We start from the raw sequence: 20,592 nt of genomic DNA, 5'->3' as shown, positions 1-20,592 counted from the left end.
CGAACAGAGACAGGCTAATCTGAAACACTTATTGTGAGCCTATCAGGCCCTTGGACTTAACCCCTTGGACGGGAGGAAAGGAAAGATTAAGATGGAGTGGAATTGTTGGGATTACGCTCATACTTTTGAGTATAGACACTACGCTAGACAGGGCCAATGCAAAGTGGTACGTCCGTGTCAAAGAAAGGAAATGGTTACACTACTTTTGGCTTTTGCGATACAAATTTCCAAAAGCATTTAATAAAAACAAAGGCACCCAACCCAGAATTATGGAGGCCACTGACATAATTTCATTCCAGCCTTTTTGTGAACGTCAACTCCCGAAGACAGAAAGAAACTTCCATTTAATCCTATTTTTCAACTTGCACTGTCTTTTTAAGCTTAAAGGATAACGGAAATTGGAAACAATATTTATGTGGTAAGGGGAGCATGAGTTCCCAATCATAGGTTCCACCACCCAAAATAAACAAATACCAAGACAACAGTAAAACACAAAGGGCCCATGTGTGTTAAATGCACCTTACAAATTTGAACAATAGGTTAAATAGTAGTTCTCATCATTAATCTCAAAAAAGCTGATGCATAAAAAAAAATGGAGACCAAACAATAACAATCAAATTTATTAAATTTCACCCAAAAAATTACACTAAATAAAAGAGGTTCAACCATGGTTATCAGTATTGTACTGGTATCCGCTTATACATATTAATTTTAGGGATGCCTACTGATATAGATACCAATACATAACAATACCAAAAAAATATACAGTACTGGTTACTTTGGGTTCAACAATACCCTTTTATATTTAAAAAAAATTAATACCCTTTTATGGATGATCAAATAATTATATATGAAATCTTATTTTTCACATAAAAAATAATAATTTGAATCAAAAACTGGAGCAGGAAGGAATCAAGGTTCAAACTTTAAATTTTAAAATAGTTATTAATCCATGTACAAACAGACCACGTACGATGAGTTAGCGACATCCTTGTACTGTATGTAGGTGGTGATAAGTGGATAACATAGTAAAATGAATATAGGGGCGCCGTCAGAATCAGGTACCTTTGGCACGTATTTTTCTGTTGTTAAAACAATAAAATGTCTTAAAATATTCAGCGCGTTAATGCATTATCTCCGAGGTTTGGACGCTAGCGGCCACTTGCTCAATGTTAATACTAATGCTTTGCCCAAACCCAACGGCCCTTTCATTTCGCCGCTACTTCTTATAAATAAAGAAATAGATTCTCCACGACCACCTACCTAACGCCATTGGAAAATTGTGGGCCTGCCTTTCTACTATAACATAATTAAACAACGACGTCAATGCTCAGAAGTCTATTTCCTTGTACCAAAATTTGCCCCTCAATTCATCACCCTGGCATCGGTTGCCCTTCAATTTGAGACAGTACGGAACTTCACGATGAGGGCAATGGTCAAAACATGGTCAATGGGTTTATCTCATTGGGTGTGGTCAGCAGGGGTCTCATCTCAAATAGCTAAAAGAGTAAAAGCCAAGAAGCCGTGATCGGCTTTCTATTAATATAACCAGTCCAAACTTGCCACCTCACTACAAGACCAAACCCATCATTTCATTATTCATTCGGGCACCAGCAGATTCCAGCGCGCCTTCGTGGTTCCAGTGGTGATTCCACAATACAAGGCCCAGCCATTCAACGACGGAGAAATTTGAAGTCATATTCCAATCCCTTCTTTTTATCTTTTCTTTCTTTTCTTTCTATATGACTTACTGTTAAGAGCTTAAACTTAAACCTGTTTCAATTGTGTTTCATTAACTTATCCCTCGCTTCCAATACTTCCACCCTTATTCCGGCCCCGGTTATTCCTATTCCTGCAGGATCTTGGGCTTCAGCTTCGGTTCCTCCTCGATCTAGTAAACGTCTTTGCTTCAAATGACCACAATCCAATCGTTTCCTCCATAGTTCGTTTGGTTTTGAATTTCTTATAGGAATTAAAAAAATGGAGCAATCAGGTAAAAAAAATAGGACTTTTGTTTTTGAATATCTCTCTTTACTGTTTAAGTTAGATTAAATCTGATTTTAGGGTTAACTAAATTGGGAATCATTTGAACAGAAATTTGTTTCTTTTTTTTCTTTTATTTCAATATTAATCTCAGGGTATGATATTAATAATCTATTTCGAGAAGCTCAAGCTCGGTGGCTGAAGCCAGCTGAAGTACTCTTTATACTACAAAATCATGAGAAGTATCAACTCACGCAGGAGCCTCCTCAAAAGCCAACAAGTAAATCGTTTAACATGAACTTCAAACTTCGTTAATTTCAATTTTAATGCTATTATATTACATGTTTGGATATCACTATTATTAACTGGAATTTTTTGATATATTTTATGTTCAGGTGGCTCTTTGTTTCTTTTCAACAAGAGGGTTCTTCGTTTCTTTCGTAAAGATGGTCATAGTTGGCGTAAAAAGAAGGATGGAAGAACTGTCGGTGAAGCCCATGAAAGGCTTAAGGTTTAGTCAAACACCGCCTGCATTTTAATTATTGGTTTTTTTCCTTTTTTCTTCTATCACGTCACGAGAGATGAATTTCTGTAAAATGTGTGCTTTTGTTATTTGGGAAATGAACGAACCAATCAAATTCAGGGAACTTATCATAGAGGGAAAACATTGGCTAATTGATTGATTTAAAATGAACTCTTGGTGCATGAAAGAGTCAGACATATATCTACATAAATACGTGAAAATCAATGGCTAATTGTCCTGAAGAATGAATGAAGGATGTCCATTTCTCTGTTAGCATTAAATTGTCAGTGTATTTGATTGTTCTAATATCCATGGAGTTCTATATTTATTTCTTCTGTCTGAGAGGTGATACGTTATATGCATGACCAGGTTGGTAATGTTGAAACTTTAAATTGTTACTATGCTCATGGAGAGCAGAACCCTAGTTTTCAGAGACGTAGCTATTGGATGCTGGACCCGTAAGTGTACTTGGTAGTTTATTTGTTTATAGCGTTTCATTTCCTGATATGAAATATTTAGTTATGGGGAGGCATATTTGCTAATAGTTTAGTACTTTGGCAGGGCATATGAGCATATTGTTCTCGTTCATTATAGAGAGATAAATGAGGTAAGTTTGGATGTTTAGACTAATCATGTTGTCCCTTTATGATCTTTTTATTCTTTCTGCTTAGAATTAAATCTTTCCAGCCCAACTTGCTTACTCTAAGCATGGTTTCCTAGCAAGTTGGGTGGAATTTGCCATCTCTTTTGAGGGATTAGTTTGCTTAAAACTTTGTCTTCTTCTCTGTGTAGCTGGTATCCAATATAACTTCACCGTTCACCATGAGAAATAGACATGCTTTACGTTATCTTCTAAATTAATGTCACTCTTCACATTTGTATACAGGCTAAGCACAGTTTGGCATCCATTGTGCAGTCACCGGTATCCTCCTCTGCCTTTAGTCCAAGTCCAAACTCTTATAATTCTCAAAATCCTGGATCCAACTCTCTAGCTTGCGATGTACATCAAACATATCAGAATTTGTCTAGTCCAGGGTCTGTTGAAGTTAGTTCTGATATAGTTATTAAGCACAATGAGATAGATAATTCAGTAGAGTATACCATTCCGGCTGATCTTCAGGTTAGTCAAGCTTTAAAGAGGATTGAGGAGCAGTTAAGTTTGAATGAGGACAGCTTTAAAGACAGTTCAGCATCCATTGTGCCGTCACCAGTATCCTCTTCTGCCTTTAGTCCAAGTCCAAACTCATATACTTCTCAAAATCGTGGATCCAACTCTCTAGCTAGTGATGTACATGAAACGTATCAGAATTTGTCTAGTCCAGGGTCTGTTGAAGTTAGTTCTGATATATTCATGAAGAACAATGGGATAGATAATACAGTAGAGTATATCTGTCCGGCTGATCTTCAGGTTAGTCATGCTTTAAAGAGGCTTGAGGAGCAGTTAAGTTTGAACGAGGACAGCTTCAAAGAAATGAGTCCTTTCTGCAGCCTGGATGGGGACACAGATGATTCAAAATTTCTGGAATATGGAAGGGAGACTGCCAAGCAGGACCCACAAGAAGATCTACTGTATGAACCAGATGATATCATTCAAGATCACCTTTATTCTCAACCTGCTAGGGTGGAAAATTATTCAAATAATTTTGCGCTGCTTTCAGATGGAGGTTTGTTTGTTTGCCATTTCTTTGGTGATCAGAAATGCCACAATTCATGTGCTGTACTGATTTTTTATCCTCCATATTTACTTGGACATGATTTGTTTTAGTTGAGTTAGAAGTAGGGTTTTTCTTACATATTTAGTTAACTATCCTGAAAAGCAATTTGCCGTTTTTCTCTTGACTTTGTTGGTCGTAATAGCTTTTCTGCATTTATGTGTGTGTGTGTGTGTATAAACTTCTAATACTGGGTTTTGACAGAACAAAGCCTAAAAATTGAATATATGCTATATATTGATAGTACAAAAGTTGAATATTGTGGAATCTTGGCTATAGAAAAACATTGAAGCCTGTTATAAATCTTAACCTTAACTACATTCGTAGATGCTTACATAGATGCAATTGCCATAAGTTGATGCCTAAAATACACTAGTATTGGAATTCTGCAAACTCAGAAGAAAAACTGAGGATGTTGGATGAAAAGGTTTAGAATGGCCCTAATGTTCATTGTTTTGTTAATAGAGGCGATAATCCCGACTTTGGTACCATAACAAATTTAGGAACATGAAGAAAGATCTTTATTTCATAAATTTTTATAGCATTATAAAATTGGAGAACTTTGGGCTATCTTTGATTATATGTGGAGACATTGTTTATTTTTAAATTACCATGCGACCAGTGAAAATTGACTTAGGCATAGTTCTTTGCCCCTATATGTTAGACACCCCTGCCCCTCTTTTAATCAAAGCAAAAAAAAAGTTCCTATGTCTACAGTACACAGTAAGAAGAGTAGAGCAGTTGAAATCACACCCAAGGTATTCCCTATAGTTAGGAAAACTGTAAATTTCAAAATTTCCTCAACCCCCCCCCCCCCTCTCTCTCTCTCTCTCTCTCTCCAGTCTTCCCCAGAGAAATGGAGAAGGAAAATGAAAGGAAAGAAAAGAAATGTAGAAGTAAAATTTGAAAACATCATTCATCAGTTTGATATTTCATATTCAAATTTGTGGCAAGCATGAACATCGGACAGATGAATTGTTATCAAATTTAATGGCTAGCCTCTGTTTTTGTTTTTCTTGGTTGATTCTTGAATATGATGGATAAGGAAGCTGAAAAGAATTGCTACTCTTTTTCTGTAGGTAAAAATGGAGAACATAGCCAAGTATATAGCAATGATAATTCAGATGGAAGTAAGGAATCTCTATATTGGAAAAATGTATTAGACTCATGCAAGAATCAATCAGGTGTCGACTCCCAGGTAAAGACTTTTCCTCTGTGAACGGAAATGTCAAAGCACGGAAAGTGTTTTAATATCCGCATGCTAATGACCCTCTATTATATATTTATTTGCCACGACATAAAGGTTCCCTTTGATACTGAGAATCTTGTTTCCAGCCTTATAGTTCATTGCTGTGTGAGCATAAAGCACCAATACCTCTATAATAAGCTGTTTAAGTATCCTTTTGTAATTATTCAATTCTAGGTTACTTTTTAGCTGAGGTTTTATTGCTGGGTCTGTGGTTTGGGCCATAGACCTGTTGTAATCCCCTACTCAAAGGTGGGTACCTGACCGCATTTGCCAAAGCTCAGTCTTTAGGTTACTTTTTGGACTTAATATGAGGCTATCATTTTTTTTCCTGCTATAAGGAGAGTTTCGTTGTCCTTAAAACAGGGAAGACCACTATCTTCTTCAAGGACAGGACCCACTGAGCAACAGGAACAGTCTGTTTGGCTGAATTTCAATGGATCAGACTTGAAAGATTGTATGATCTCCTTCTACTCTTGATAGTAGTCTTGACACTAGAAATTCTAGTATCTAATTTATTTTGTTAAGATCTGACTATCCCTTTCTCTGCCAGCATCTGTACTGCTATGTCAAGAAGCTGAAAATGTTGAAATTTCTTCATATTCTTCTGCAATACAAGCTATTGGTACCAATTCTGATTATTATACGATGTTGTGCAACCAAGACAATATAGAAATTCCTCTTGCAACAGATTCAAGCTTGACTGTTGCACAGAAGCAGAAGTTCACAATTTGGGAAATTTCTCCAGAATGGGGTTACTCCAGTGAGGCTACAAAGGTGCGTGTCAAGGAATTCTATTTCTGTTGTCTCTAAAATTCTCTTGCTTCAGGAAGTTCTTTATCTCTACCACTGCAGTTAAAGCTTAAAAGTTTAAAGCATATTTCCAAATGCAGGTCATCATTGTTGGATCTTTTCTTTGTGATCCATCAGAATCAGAATCTGCCTGGGCTTGTATGTTTGGGGAGACTGAAGTTCCTCTTGAGATCATTCAGGAAGGTGTTGTCTGTTGTAAAGCACCTCCTCACCTTCCTGGGAACGTCACGCTCTGCATCACCGATGGCAATCGTGAGTCCTGCAGTGAAATCAGAGAGTTTGAGTATAGAGTTAATGCTAGTAGTTGTGCTCGGTGTAATTTATCCCACACAGAAGTTCCTAAAAGTCTGGAAGAGCTATTGTTACTTGTCAGATTTGTACAGATGCTTCTGTCTGATTCCTCATTGCAGAAAGACAGCATAGAATCACATCTTCTGAGAAAGTCCAAAGCTGATGATGATTCATGGAGTCATGTCATAGAAGCTCTTTTAATTGGCAGTGGGACTTCCTCTGGTATTGTTGATTGGCTTTTGCAGGAGCTTTTAAAGGACAAATTGCAGCTATGGTTATGTTCTAGATCCAAGGAAACAGGTGATCGGTCAGTCTGCACCATGTCCAAGAAGGATCAAGGAATAATACACATGGCTGCTGGATTGGGCTTTGAGTGGGCCTTAAATCCAATTTTAAACCATGGTGTCAGCATAAATTTCCGAGACATTAACGGGTGGACTGCTCTCCACTGGGCTGCTCGATTTGGAAGGTAAATGAGATTCTTACTGACTTTTGTACACTATTCTCTTTCTCCCTTTTGCAATTAATCTTTAACAAATCATTAAGGATTATAACGTTGCCAAGTTAAAGGGGTGTCGCTGTTACATCTTATACAGACTGCCTTTTTTATGCATCAAACTTATTTAGTGTGAATTTTTATTTTTTCTTCTTAACAGAGAAAAAATGGTTGCTGCACTTATAGCTTCTGGTGCCTCTGCTGGGGCAGTGACAGATCCAACCTCACAAGATCTAAGTGGAAAAACTGCAGCATCTATCGCTGCCTCCAGTGGACATAAGGGACTTGCAGGTTATCTTTCAGAGGTGGCTCTGACTAGCCATCTTTCATCCCTTACACTGGAAGAAAGTGAGCTTTCCAAAGGCTCTGCTGCAGTTCAGGCTGAAATGGCTGTGAATAGCATCTCAAAGGGGAGCCTTGCTACCAGTGAGGATCAGCTTTCACTTAAAGATACCTTGGCTGCTGTCCGGAATGCAACTCAGGCAGCTGCACGTATACAAAATGCTTTCCGTGCACATTCTTTCAGGAAACGACAACAGAAAGAAGTTGCTGCTACTGCAGCTAGTGTAGATGAGTATGGTATCAGTTCAGATGAAATTAAAGGTCTTTCTACTATGTCAAAGCTAGCTTTTGGAAATGCCCGTGATTACAATTTAGCTGCTTTATCCATTCAGAAGAAATTCCGAGGCTGGAAAGGTCGCAAAGATTTTCTGTCTCTTCGCCAGAAAGTTATAAAAATACAGGTATCTTACTATTTATCAGAATTTACTAATTTGTAAAGATACAGGTAATTTTCTGGCACTTCACCAGAGAGTTGTAAAGATTTTATTCTCCTCCCCCCCCCCCCCCCGGCGGGTCAAATCCTTATATACCATGTTGGTGATGGAGTGTTTCAAAATTGTTGTCTTTGCTTTTTATATCAGGCCCATGTGAGAGGTTATCAGATCAGGAAGAATTACAAGGTAATCTGTTGGGCTGTTGGTGTTCTAGATAAGGTTGTACTTCGTTGGCGCCGGAAAGGTGTTGGCTTGCGAGGTTTTCGAGGTTTTCGTAGTGAGCCAGAGCCCATTGATGAAAGTGAAGATGAGGACATTCTCAAAGTGTTCCGCAAACAGAAGGTGGATGTAGCAGTTAATGAGGCTCTCTCACGTGTGCTGTCTATGGTTGATTCTCCAGACGCACGTCAACAATATCGCCGCCTGCTTGAAAGATATCGCCAAGCCAAGGTAAGTTGACCAACTGCTTTGAATCATCTGTTGATTATAGAATTTGTGATATTGGTAATGGAGTGGCCACATAAGATTTAATACACAGACAAACCTAAACCTACAAACTATTGCTTGTGTTATTGTTTTTGTGTCCTTGCTTTGGAACTTATTTTGCCATGGGATTACAATTCTGAATCTATTCAATTGTTCTTGCAGGCTGAACTTGGTAACACAAATGAACCAGCGGCATCAACTTCTCTAAGTGATATTGATGATATGGAAAGTGATGATTTTTTCCAGTTCCCATAGGAGCACCTTCTGATCACCCTAACTTACCTTCTTCCTCTTGAACCTAATTTGATAGTTTCCTGGATTTGTATAATAGTCTGCATTACACCATGGTTGTAACTTAGATTGCCCATTTTCCATGCAGTTATGCTTATGTATATGCTTCTTGTAAATAGTAACTACCACTGTAATTGATTTATGATGGTATTGATTGAGCTTTTATGACCTAAAATTCCCTAAAAATTCGTGGATACTGATATTTGGAGGACATTAGAGTTATGGGAAACTTCATCTCCTTTCCAATTTTGGCAAAGGGAATGCATTTGAAAATTTGTCGTGTAAAAGATTAAAGGTAGATTAAAAGCTGCTATTATAAATTTTAATTAATTAAGAACCTTCTACAAGAAAAAAAATGATTTTCTGACTTAGTCCACGGCCAGAACTAGGCCTTTTAGAACACATTATGGGCCAAATGCCAAGTGACCTACCAGAACTTTCGTTTAACTTTTGGAAGTTCTGCCTCCCACCTGTCATTCAAAGCTCCAAGGCAAATTTCCATCTCTCAACATATCAAATGGAATCAAGTGAAGATATAGAGCTGATCAATCTGGCAATCCAGAAACTCATAGAAGAAAAGAGAATCAAAGATACCTCTGGGTATAAATTCTCTGAAGACGATGATGATCAGCTCCTCTCCAGATTGCTCTCTCAGGTAGGTACATGACAAAACAATTCAATTCATAGGAATCAACCAGAACCTCGTCTTTTCATATTTGGCAAAATTCCTTTCCTTTTCTCCTAAATAAGGCAGGATGTGCATAGAATCTCCAATCCCATAGTTTTAAATCCCCAGTAAGATGGATTTTTCTTGTCTATATTACTCTTTAACCAATTCAAATGGTCTGGGTGTCCGATCCGATGCGACGTTTTACATCATGGGAAAAAAAAGATATTGATTTTGTTGTCTTACTTCTGTTTGAACAGTTAGAATCATTAAAAGGAGATATCACGCTGAAGCAATCTGAACTAGAGGTAACTTCTCGAAGGGTTGATAAAGCAGAGGCAAAAAGTGAACATGGCAGTCAAGTGGACAGTGGATGTGGGGAAATTGGTGTAGAAGAGATAGTGAAAGAGCTTAAAGCGATTAAGAAGCAGAATACAATAACCCATTGCCTTCTTTCATTGATAATTGTTGTCACTGTAACCTGGCAACTCTCTGAGGTTTCCCTCTTTCTCAAAGTTAAAAATGGTTTGACTCACCCTTTTAGATCATTTGGGAGAGTGCTTGTGGGTATGCTGTCAAGTCCTGTGATTAATACCCATGAAGCTGAGAAACATAACCTTAATCACCTTGTTGACCCTTCGCTCCCTTTCGTCAATATCACTGACCTTCCACATTTGGGATCAAGCAGTGAACACTAAGCCTGAGCCATTGAAGGTTTCGTCCATGACAGTTTATGACTGGTTCAAATTCAATCAGTGGCGAAGAAAAGCAGTAAAGTGGAGTGAAATGCAAATTTGTTTCTTTTATTTCTTTATATTCTGTTGAAATGCAAGTAGTAAAGTAGGATTCGAGAAATCAAATTTTATAGAAACATTTCGAATTTGGGTTTCAAGGAATAAGATATATTTCATTTGTCTTCCAAATCCGATACATGTACATTGCCGCTGCACATAGTTATCAACGTTAGTGAATTCAACCAGAAAAACAGAAACATCTGTGAGGGTTCATTCCTCTGCAAACCCCAGTGGGAGCTTGATCATCCATTATCGATAAAACTGATGTCAGTTCCACCATCAATTTCCTGTAATTAAATATAATTGCTAGAGAATACTAATCTGTAATAGCAAAGCTTTAGATACCAATAAATCCATCTTTAAATCTGGAGAAAAAGGTACCAAAATTAAGTAAACAACCCAATTTTTCAAGCCAAGGCTCCAGAGCTCTGCACAAACAGGGGTCAATCCCTCGAATGAAAATAAGGAAACAAAAAGAGACCATTTCCCGTAGACCTACAACTGCAAATATCTATGATTCATTGACGGAAAATCTGTTTCTGAGAGCCATAATCTTTAACTAAAACAAGTCTTTAATCGATTCATAAGATAGCATCTTCACCAACTCAACCAATCACAACAAAGAAGACTCTGAAATATGGAGGCATAGGAAATCATAACGAAACATGAAACATAATCAACCCAAAAACAATTTTCCATTTTTCATTTAAAATGCCTAAAACTGAACACAGAGATAAACTTTTTTTTTTTTTAAATCCTTGACATTGTATTCCCATCCCTTGATTAATCACAGTGATTGTGTCTTCACGTGTAGTTCAACCTGAATATGTCATTCAACACATAGAAGCTTCCCTGTGCTGTTGGCATCAAATGAAACATCTAAGAGTAGAAAGCAAAACAAGATATCTCAGTTAGTAAAGTAGATAAAAAAAAGAAGTCAATGTATCAGATCCGACGCATTGGTAGATGAGAAATCTATTAATTTTATAAATAGAAGATAAAATCATGCCCTTAGAAACAAAAACATGTATTGCACAAATAATTAGGACAAAATAGAATGGTTAACTATAAATATAGATAAAACTATATATATTTGCTCTACAAGAAAGTAAGGCATAAGCCACAAGGATATCATCAATGTCTCCTGGTGAATTTTCTTTTACATGCTGCACACTGCAGAGTCTCAAAAAACAACATTGAAAGAGATGCTAGATTATAGTTCAGAGAGTAAGCAATGAGAGTATCCACTGTCAATTAATCATGCAAAAAATGTAATTAGGCAAGAAAAAAAAAAATACTAGCAAAGGCTTGCCTAGCATATAACAAACATCAGGAACAGAAGAAAGCTCTTGATTGCCGTATATGGTAATCATACAATTGTTTACAACTTGGCATCCTAAGTCATGGGCATAGGAATATCCAGAACCCAGATTCCAAATAATTGCCATAAATAATTGCTATGAACATGTGAATATGCAGAGCCTCATAGAGCATTAAAAAAAATAGGAAACAACAAGTTGTTTCGGCAAGATGGTGGATCCAAAAATATCCATATCTTTCACAGTGTAATCATGACACAGTTTGATGAAATCGACAATGTTCACTGCATCGATTATCATACACTTATTTCCCCTCAATTCAATTACTATAGATTCAAAGTGATTACAAAACATGCAATTACTGAAAATGTAATGAGCAGTAAGCATTTATAACATCACAGTTAACTGGATTATTAAGATCATGAAGAATAAATCAAAATCCCATTGATTCAACCAGACTTACAGCAGATCAAAAACTCACTTAAAAGACCCATCACCAAGGGAGTAGATTAGCGCTATCGATATCATCGATCACAAAAGTACACATCAAAACCCTAAAAACCGAAAAAGGAAAAGAAAAAGAGAAAGGTGCAAAGACATAAGGGAGTTACCTGGCTGAACTTGAGAGCATGCTGTTCGCCGGCGAGTTGGAGGGTACCACTGACGAAGACGAGCACACCACCAGCGCCGGAAGGCTGGCAATCGACGGTGGTGATATTGTGCTGGCACTGCTGGAAAGGAAGGCCAACGAGCTTAGCCACGATGTTCTGAGAGCCTAGGATCTTTTGACCTTCGAAGGTCAACATGGAACCATCCTGGTAGAGATTGGCTAGACCAGCCCGGTTCGAATCGAATGTCGAGTAGTAGTGGTCGACGAACGCCTTGGCTACTGCGTCTGGATCCATCTAATTTCTTTTATTCTGAGCGATGGCTTCCAAATCACGCTAGAGAGCAGGCAGCCAAAGGGAACTAGAGAAGATTAAAGAGGAGAGAGGGAATTTCTTATAGGTATATATAGGAGGATTGATCTAACGGCTGATTTTGAATCAAAAAAATATCCAACAGTTGGGTGCCTGCTTGTTCTTTTATTTGATTTTCATTTTTGATCGGTCAGTGTAGACGCTCCTCGTTTATACACCCTCTTTACTGTCTATCAACCAGCGGTCGCTCTTTGCGTCAATTTAACCCAGCCAAACCTTTTTTTTTTCTTTTTTGTCAATTTTATTTTAACAAGTTTTCAAAAGCAACAAGATTTTTTTATTAAAAAAATTAAATTATAATTATTATAAACAATGAATTGTGGACTTCAAACTTCACAAACAGTTTAGGAGCTCAATTAATAATATATGGATTATTTAAAAATATGTTTTTTAATATACACATAAATTTTAATTAAAATTTTTCCATCACACAGGGAGGAGAATAATCCAAAGTAATTTCTTTATCCTTTAAAAATTGAAGTAGAGTGAATTAGAGCTATTGATGTGAAAAATAAGTGGTGAGCGACAAGGGAAGTGGAGTAGGTCCCGAGGTTGATGTCCTAGTAGAAATCGGGGGCCCATATCCAATGCACAATATCAGACATGTTTCTGGGTCATTTCATTTCAAGTGTTTTTCATCTATGGTTGTCGCCATGCCATCCTTGTGAGAATTATTATTATTATTGCAAGTGCACTGCAGTGGAGGGTTCATCTCCATCCCCCGCATCCGCATGAACTCTTAATTATGGTTATTCATTCAAGTGCACACTTCTTCTCCTACAGTGCAGGGCCGTTTTGTTAATCTTGTTTGTAAATAGTTAAACAGATTCTTGCAAAAATAGCCCAAACAAATTTACTCATTGGCATTGCACAATAAAAATAAAAAGAAAAAGGAAAATTCATGCGTCGACAGCAGGGTTCGAACCTGCGCGGGCGTAGCCCAACAGATTTCAAGTCTGTCTCCTTAACCACTCGGACATATCGACTGTTGTCTTAATTATGCGAATAAATTTAAATATCAAGGATATTGAACTGTGAAGCCATCTGCACAGGCAATTGGCCATCCATCATCTCATGTTTATCTTTTATATGTCCTTAATTATTTGATCCAAGCATTTCAAAATCATTCTATCAAATTTAATTACAAAAGAAGTGAGAAAATAAATCTAGATGGCTTTGAAAGTTAGTAAAATCATGACACTGCTCAAATTGATACATTGTTATCAACTGTACTAGTTACATGGATTCCTAGTTTCAACACTCTTATGCTGAGAAGCATTAATGTACAAGGACCAAGGTGCAATCTCCCCTCTGATGCTGAGAAGTAGCAATCTTCAATTCTTTCAACTGAATTGGTCACTGTGGGACAATAAATCACGTCCACAGAAACACCAAGGCATCTTTAAATTGCCGGAGTTTTTCATTACTAATACAAGGAGGATGCAATTTCTATCATAGACTGGAGGAATAGGACTTCTTCTATCCATTTCCAAGTGGTATTTTTTTTAACCCTGAGTTGTATCAAAGAGTTTTTAGCCGCACAGTAATCTCAATTCACCAACCCTGGTGAAAGACATGGGATTGTGACCAACTTTGCAAGCCAAAAGAATCAACAAGCTTTGCTATCCGCATCCTAAAATACAAGAAAACTCAATCCCATATCCAAGCATGATTCTATGTACACTCTGCCACAAAACCTATGTTTCCCTGCAAAAATATCAAGCATCGCAAGATTTCAACAAACTGCTAAATAAAAAAACATGATGCTTAATTTTGTAAAGATTTGAGAAGTAATTGCACAGTTTCGTGAGGCTTGGAAAGAAACTAAATCTCCATAAGAAAAACCTTTTGAGGGGAAATATTCAAAAAAAAAGAAAAAAAAAAGGAGAGTTTAACATGAGGTTAAAGGAACTCACTCTTGGGAAGAATCAGAATTTATAAAGGTATCCCGAAGCATGCCAGAGTACAGGCAGTCCAATTGATTACATTGGCATGTCATGAGTAGAAGTCCTTCCAACAGATTCTGATATGATGCCTATCGGAAAAAATCGTGAAACTTCCAGGTATAATTGCTCAGCTTCAAATGGTTTTGACACATATCCATCCATTCCATACCGTAGGCATTCCTCATGTGTAGCCTGGATAACATCTGCAGTCATAGCCAAAATGGGTACATGCCAATTTGAAACATTGTTATAAGTTTCCACTGATGATTCTCTGAAGCGAATTCGATTATTGATATTCTGTTCCATATCCCGAATTCTCCTTGTAGCTTCAAACCTGCAGGGAGATGAGGAAAACACTATCAGCATTAAACATTGACAAAGTCAGAATATAATCAATTGGGAACTATTAACAACCCAATAATCTACTGAAATGTAAACAGCAGCCAGCAAACACAAGATATCAAAAAAGACTACTTCAATGCTCATCGCACCAACTAGAGAAGAATTTTTTTTCTCTTATTTGTTATCTTATTTTGTAAGGTTTCAAAACCAAATTTCCAACTCAGAATTGCATAAGAAAGTTCTAAATGCAATAAGGGCTACATACCCGTCCATTTCTGGCATTTGGATATCCATGAAACAGGCATCAAACTGGTGAGGTGGTGTAAGCAGTTCAATAGCCTCTATTCCTCTTGCAGCAGTAACCACATCAGCTCCGTATTTTTTCAATGCACCAGCAGCTACTTTTAGGTTCACATTGTTGTCATCTACAATTAGAATTTTTTTCCCAAGAAGAAGATTCCGGAGAGACAAGCTAGGTAACTCCCCATTACGGGGATTCCCTTTGTTCCCAACACCCATGGCTCGTTGTAGAGATGCCGCTAACATGCTAGCCCTCAAGGGCTTTGGGATGATGGTCAAGTTACAAACGCCAGAAGTAGTAGCATTTGCTCTGGAAGAGCTGATAGAATTAGACAAAAGGAATACCTTTGGAAGCGTATTATTTTCTGTTTTCTCTAAGTTATTGATGAAGAGAGCTGAACTGTTTAGATCTCCATCCCAAACTTCCTGTTCAATGAGAACCATGTGGATAGCGTTACCCCCACTGCTTATGATAGATAAACCTTTTTTCCAATCAGAAACTACTTCAACATGAATTCCAAGCCGTTGGATATGATATCTTGACACCTTGGCCCGGACAGGTTTAGGATCCATAACTAATGCTCTCATCCCATGAAACTCTGAGGAAACAGAGTTAGACTGGTTGTTGATTTGCTGGCTCTTGTACTCCTTTGAACTAGAGGAGCCGCGGGTGAAAACAGCAGTAAATGTAAAGGTAGACCCTATCTTAGGAATGCTAACAAAACCAATTTCTCCTTTCATTAGATTGACCAAACGCTTGCTTATGCTTAGTCCAATGCCCGTGCCCCCATGCGTTCGAGAAATAGAAGGGCCCACTTGCATAAAACGGGTGAAAACACGAGACTGTGCTTCTAAAGGAATTCCTTCTCCTGTATCTTCAACTGATACTATAAGATTAATGCTGTCAGAGGAAGGATGCATGGGTCCTTCTTGACTGAAACTGCTAAATCCTTCCCAGCTCCAGTGTCTATCTGCAACGGGAAAACCACTCAAGGTATTATTGGATAAAGGTTCTGTCTCAACTTCTATCGAATCAATCACCTCCTCCACAAGATGAACTGTAACAAGAATGTGCCCTTTCTCTGTGAACTGCACCAAATAAAGTAATTAACATAAGTTTATTGCTACTAAAGCATAATCCAGATAAAACCGAACTTAAATTGAAGCTTCTGGCTCCCTAGTTTTCTAGAAGCAAAAAGAGGGGAAAATATTCAAAGATTCTAACTAGTAAGTTTCAGCATTCATATTTATAATGACTTTATTGGGTACATAATAAAGTCATGAAACCATTCAACAAAACAAAAACTTTTAGATCCACATGCTTGCAATGTGTTAATTATTCTTCCTTGGATACAAAGGAAGAGAGTTTTAGATACAAGGGATAATGTTCAAATTTGAAAATAGATTGGTCAGACATACTCCTCCCATCTCTTGCTAATAGCATATAAAATTAAAATTACAAGAAAAAAAAGTCCCAACAGTTTTATATTCATTAAATTGAGAACCAACTACATACTTTAATCGAGTTTCCCATGAGATTGGTGATGATTTGTCTGAATCTCCCAGGATCACCAATTAGCATCTCGGGCACTCGATCAGAAATGTAAACTGCCAACTGCACTCACCCACAAATTGATTATACAAAATGAATATACGTTAGAATCTTGGATGAACATCACATGAGGGGAAAAAGAGAAAGAAAAAGAGAGAGGAGAGAAGAGGATGGAAGGAATAGGGTGAGTCAGTGAGATATAGGTATCTCACCTCTACTCCTTTCTCCTGAGACTTCCCAGATAAGAGTGACAACACATCATCCAAGACTGCTCGTAGATCAAACTGCACTTCCTCAAGCTCTAGCTTACCAGATTCAATCTTAGCCTGATCCAAAACCTCATTTATAAGTGCAACCAGAGCCTTTCCACTAGCTTGTGCAATTCTGACATGATCTAGTTGTGTAACATCTAAATTCGTGTCCATAAGCATTTGCAACATTCCTGCAAAAAAAAATGTCTCACTGTCATGACAAAGTAAACCGTATTCTCTCCTAGTTATTTGAATTTAACTTTCTGAGCATAAATATACATTGCATAGAAATAACTTCAGGGAAATAAATGAAAGCTTAGAGACTAACCCAAAACACCATTCATTGGGGTTCTGATCTCATGGGAAACAGTAGCAAGGAACTGCAAAACGGTCACAATTAAATAGGACCAATTGTCCATAACAGGTCAGAATTAATAGAGTATAAATCAGATATGTTATATACCTCAGATTTGGCAACATCAGCTGCTTCAGCCCGTTTTTTGAGCTCCATCATCTTATGGCAATCATCCTCCACCTTGGCAATTCGATTAACAGTAGCATGGAATATATGCCCAACAAGTAATGCTATCACAAGGATGCCGATTGAAGTGGTTATTGCTAACCATGGCCATGGTGGCTTTTGCTTAAACCTATAGGAAGGAACAAAATTACTCCATGATTTATATTCAAGTTACTTACATTCGGAATGTTTTTACAAAAGAGGAAAAAAGAACTTAGAACCTCTTATAGATTAAGTTACCCGGGTTTTAAGGACATAGATAACAGTGAAAATCATATAAAGGTTGGCATGCCCTTGCAAAGAACAGTTTACAACAATCCTTTGTTTTTAAGGAAATAGTAGAATTTATGTTGAACTGAAATTGGTCAAAAACCAACAATAGAGGCCCATATCAAAGAGACGGTGAGACCCAGATCAAAAGGTGATCCAAGATCTATGGACTACCTGCAGCGCATCTCATGCTTTCTGAAAGGATCTCCAAAATTAAGGTGGCTGACATGCTCCAACCCATCATCTGATGCATTTGAGACATACATACTGATAGGGTAAGACTGATTGGTTGTATCCAACACATTCACAAGGATTGTTTGTTTACTTGCAAGCTGTTGTAGCAACTTGTCAACAAGTGACTCAATATCGAACACTCCACCAAGATACCTGATTGAGCAATTAATGATGGTATTAGGATAACTTCTCTATAACTATCATGAATGAGATCATGTTATCAGAGCCATTAACTTAGTACATCACATCAGGCACCTCTTGCTAAAAAAGAAAGAGCTTGTCTCACCTTTTTCCGGATGGCATTTATTTTTTGATTGTAGTATGTGATCAATTTTAGAGTCCTTAAGCTATTGGATTCCTTCTTACTTCTCTTACCTGCTTCATGCATGTATGCATGTGTGCTTTCAGGGATGGGAAGCCTAAGGAATTCATCTTCCCATTAATTTTCATAAAACAAGGTGACATTCATTAACCATTCCTACTTTTTGTTCCTACTGAAAACATACCCATCAGTTGCTTCAATCCTCTCATTAGGAGTTGCATTTGATGGAAGATCCCTCTTGTAGACTGCAAATGTCAAAATAACTCCAAGACGTTTTGTTTTGAGTAACCTAAAAGGAGCTGTTAGCACCCCTTTTCCTGATTTTCTTGCACGCAATACATTCTCACGATCTTCCTGTTGTACAAAAGAAATTAATGATTCACAACTGAAGATTGCAATGAATGAATTCAAAATTCTTTATTCAACCAGTGTTAAAGCTCTTGAGAGATAGAAGATACTTAATTTTCTTCCAAACTGGAAAGAAATAAAATTAACTCTTCAGTCCAGTTAAGCTTAATACAAGTTACCCAAGGAACCTAGAGTTCTCTTCTATACTATTTTTCTTTAATCAGAAATAGTACAACTTTCGGTGAAATTTATCAGTATGGGCTATGGCTACCGAAAAAACCACAAGAACCTATTAGAATAGTAAAGGAACACACCTTTCCTGAAAGCATATCAATAGAAACCACATGCGATATGATATCCTGTGCAAAGATAACAGGAGCATATTCTTCCTGAATTGGCGATGGTTCCAACAGGTCAGGATTATAGTCATCTTTATGAACAGGATTTTGTTCAAGGGTATCCATCCTCTTAATAGTCCAGCCCTGTTGCTTCTCAAATTGTTCCCTTTCAGAGTGGAGCACCCTTACAGCATATGCCACACCACTTGTGAGGGGCCTCTCAAAAGCAGTTCGTTCCGTGTACCTCGCAAAAGTCCTCTACAGGTTCTTAAAGTGAGTCTCCTTTGTTGATTAAAAAACAAGTGATCATAAATCATAACTAAAATACTCAGATGTGATTTGATCTAAACTTAAATAACCATGCTTAACGTCCTGAAGCAGGAATTGCTATATATCAAGTTGAAAAGATTCTTATTTGATCTAAAACTAGGGAGTAACAATTTCAGGTTGAAATTGTATACTTATAGGCAACCAAACAAATCAGTTGAGTACCCCAGATTAATCCAGATCAAGTAGTTCAATTAATAAGATGAGTTCCATTCTAAATTAAGAGAAGAGTAACAAGATTGACACTTTGAATTGAGCACAAGACAAAGAAGACAGTAGATGATGGCAATCAAGCACTATAAATGCATAATTACCTATCTCAACTAGTTCTAGTATCCTAACTAAAAGTTACAAGAAGAGGATATAACTTACTTGATCGATAGCAGAGGGGTTTTTGCCATGGTGGAAAGTTGAGATCAAAATGGACATAGCCTGGATATGGTTCATGCTTACATTAAACTGATCCTGCAACATCCTAGCTCTCTCTTCACACATGCTAGCAAGTGTCTCCTTCCTCTTCTCGGTAGCTTGAGAGCTCATATAACAGAAGATCCAAATAGAAGCTACAGTCCAACTAATTACCCATGAAAACAAGAGCCTTCTCCACCAAGTCTTGCCAACTCTCTTGGAACTAATATACTGGTGGTAATGATGGTGGATCTTGAAGTTATAGCTTGAGATTTTATCCCAACATTTATACCACATCTTGCTACCACTATCACCAAGGAGACCAGCCTTGGCGTCCTTAAATTCACCATTAATGAACCAGTTCATGGAAATCATAGATGCTATCCAGCAACATAACATCCAAAGCAGATGCCCCACCTTTAAACCAAACCCAAATACATGGAGTAGACTCATCCAAGAAACAGTGACCAATTACCAGCTAACTAAGGAAAACAGTACCCGTATAGCGAAGTGGGTCTTACTTCCTTGTTAATTCCAGCTAGAAGAGAGAGAGAGACCACTGTCAAATCTATAGAAACTGTCTAGTGACATCCAACATCACCAGAAAACCAAAAACCTTGGGATAAGAAGAAAAACCCAGCAAATTCCAAATTGGCTACAAGACAGATTGATTGGAAGGAGTCACACCCAGTGAGGGAAAGAAAAAGAAAAGAAGAAAGATGCTATCTTATCAAGCACTATAGTCTACTAACTGAGAATGGCGAAATAGAAGAACCAGAATTAAGGAAGATAAGGAAAATTTTTGCAATAAACAAAAAAAAAAAAAAAATCAAAGAATCCCTCATGATTCTAAGTTTCTAATCCTAAACAGAATTTGTTTTTATCCTGTTAACTACAAACCAGAGTCCAGAACCAGAAACGGGACAAAGAAACAAAGATTTCAAATTTAGATATCAAATCAATAAAAACTAGCTTAGCTTCCCCCTTCCCCAGGCAAAAGAATCTGACAGGAAATCTAGTTTATAGGAGAGAAGTCCTTAAATTCCTAAAATCAAGC

General features: G+C 37.5%; 4 protein-coding genes and 1 non-coding gene across 8 annotated transcripts; 2 read left to right on the top strand and 3 right to left on the bottom strand.

Annotated features, from left to right (window-relative positions):
* Positions 1-1,605: 1,605 nt before the first annotated feature.
* On the top strand, positions 1,606-8,792 carry LOC111318006 (calmodulin-binding transcription activator 4-like). 4 transcript variants are annotated; one of them, XM_022920611.2, is made up of 14 exons: positions 1,606-1,694; positions 1,859-1,993; positions 2,138-2,263; positions 2,379-2,494; positions 2,876-2,964; positions 3,068-3,113; positions 3,393-4,170; positions 5,298-5,416; positions 5,831-5,921; positions 6,018-6,241; positions 6,358-7,037; positions 7,225-7,807; positions 7,988-8,290; positions 8,489-8,792. In XM_022920611.2, the coding sequence occupies exons 2-14, from the start codon at positions 1,981-1,983 to the stop codon at positions 8,579-8,581; spliced, it is 3,261 nt and encodes a 1,086-aa protein (XP_022776346.2). In that variant the 5' UTR covers positions 1,606-1,694; positions 1,859-1,980; the 3' UTR covers positions 8,582-8,792. The 4 variants fall into 4 exon arrangements, with proteins under 4 accessions (XP_022776346.2, XP_089609600.1, XP_089609606.1 ...); XM_089753474.1 differs by having other exon boundaries at positions 1,606-1,993; XM_089753480.1 differs by lacking the exons at positions 2,876-2,964; positions 3,068-3,113.
* A 142-nt stretch (positions 8,793-8,934) lies between these two features.
* Positions 8,935-10,207, top strand: LOC111318007 (uncharacterized). The gene is made up of 2 exons (XM_022920613.2): positions 8,935-9,272; positions 9,545-10,207. Exons 1-2 carry the CDS (start codon positions 9,024-9,026, stop codon positions 9,980-9,982), a joined length of 687 nt encoding a protein of 228 aa, XP_022776348.2. The 5' UTR covers positions 8,935-9,023; the 3' UTR covers positions 9,983-10,207.
* A 425-nt stretch (positions 10,208-10,632) lies between these two features.
* LOC111318008 (nuclear transport factor 2A-like) lies at positions 10,633-12,395 on the bottom strand. Its single transcript, XM_022920614.2, has 2 exons — positions 12,009-12,395; positions 10,633-10,957 (listed from the first exon to the last, which is right to left on the bottom strand). Exons 1-2 carry the CDS (start codon positions 12,300-12,302, stop codon positions 10,883-10,885), a joined length of 369 nt encoding a protein of 122 aa, XP_022776349.1. The 5' UTR covers positions 12,303-12,395; the 3' UTR covers positions 10,633-10,882.
* Positions 12,396-13,281: 886 nt separating this feature from the next.
* Positions 13,282-13,363, bottom strand: TRNAS-UGA (transfer RNA serine (anticodon UGA)). Its single transcript has one exon. It is a non-coding gene; the product is annotated as a tRNA-Ser (tRNA).
* Positions 13,364-13,530: 167 nt separating this feature from the next.
* On the bottom strand, positions 13,531-20,592 carry LOC111318005 (histidine kinase 3-like). Its single transcript, XM_022920610.2, has 11 exons — positions 19,500-20,592; positions 18,777-19,058; positions 18,299-18,468; positions 17,733-17,945; positions 17,232-17,418; positions 17,097-17,148; positions 16,730-16,959; positions 16,482-16,580; positions 14,931-16,054; positions 14,294-14,657; positions 13,531-14,084 (listed from the first exon to the last, which is right to left on the bottom strand). The coding sequence occupies exons 1-10, from the start codon at positions 19,986-19,988 to the stop codon at positions 14,360-14,362; spliced, it is 3,144 nt and encodes a 1,047-aa protein (XP_022776345.2). The 5' UTR covers positions 19,989-20,592; the 3' UTR covers positions 13,531-14,084; positions 14,294-14,359.

This window comes from Durio zibethinus, chromosome 2 (genome assembly GCF_047325235.1).
Source record: "Durio zibethinus cultivar Kanyao isolate XHJ-2024 chromosome 2, ASM4732523v1, whole genome shotgun sequence".
NCBI lineage: Eukaryota > Viridiplantae > Streptophyta > Magnoliopsida > Malvales > Malvaceae > Durio > Durio zibethinus.
This window is presented reverse-complemented; position numbering and strand designations above follow the sequence as displayed.

Coding starts and splice junctions, on each gene's coding strand:
- LOC111318006 (XM_022920611.2), top strand. Junction 2,965..3,067: donor AGCTATTGGATGCTGGACCC/GTAAGTGTACTT, acceptor GTACTTTGGCAG/GGCATATGAGCATATTGTTC. Junction 6,242..6,357: donor ACTCCAGTGAGGCTACAAAG/GTGCGTGTCAAG, acceptor TTCCAAATGCAG/GTCATCATTGTTGGATCTTT.
- LOC111318008 (XM_022920614.2), bottom strand. CDS start 12,302: ATGGATCCAGACGCAGTAGCCAAGGCGTTCGTCGACCACTACTACTCG. Junction 10,958..12,008: donor ATGCTCTCAAGTTCAGCCAG/GTAACTCCCTTA, acceptor TTCTACTCTTAG/ATGTTTCATTTGATGCCAAC.
- LOC111318005 (XM_022920610.2), bottom strand. CDS start 19,988: ATGAGTCTACTCCATGTATTTGGGTTTGGTTTAAAGGTGGGGCATCTG. Junction 17,419..17,732: donor AAGCATGAGATGCGCTGCAG/GTAGTCCATAGA, acceptor TCCTTCCTATAG/GTTTAAGCAAAAGCCACCAT. Junction 16,960..17,096: donor CCCAATGAATGGTGTTTTGG/GTTAGTCTCTAA, acceptor TTTTTTTTGCAG/GAATGTTGCAAATGCTTATG.
- LOC111318007 (XM_022920613.2), top strand. CDS start 9,024: ATGGGCCAAATGCCAAGTGACCTACCAGAACTTTCGTTTAACTTTTGG. Junction 9,273..9,544: donor TCTCCAGATTGCTCTCTCAG/GTAGGTACATGA, acceptor CTGTTTGAACAG/TTAGAATCATTAAAAGGAGA.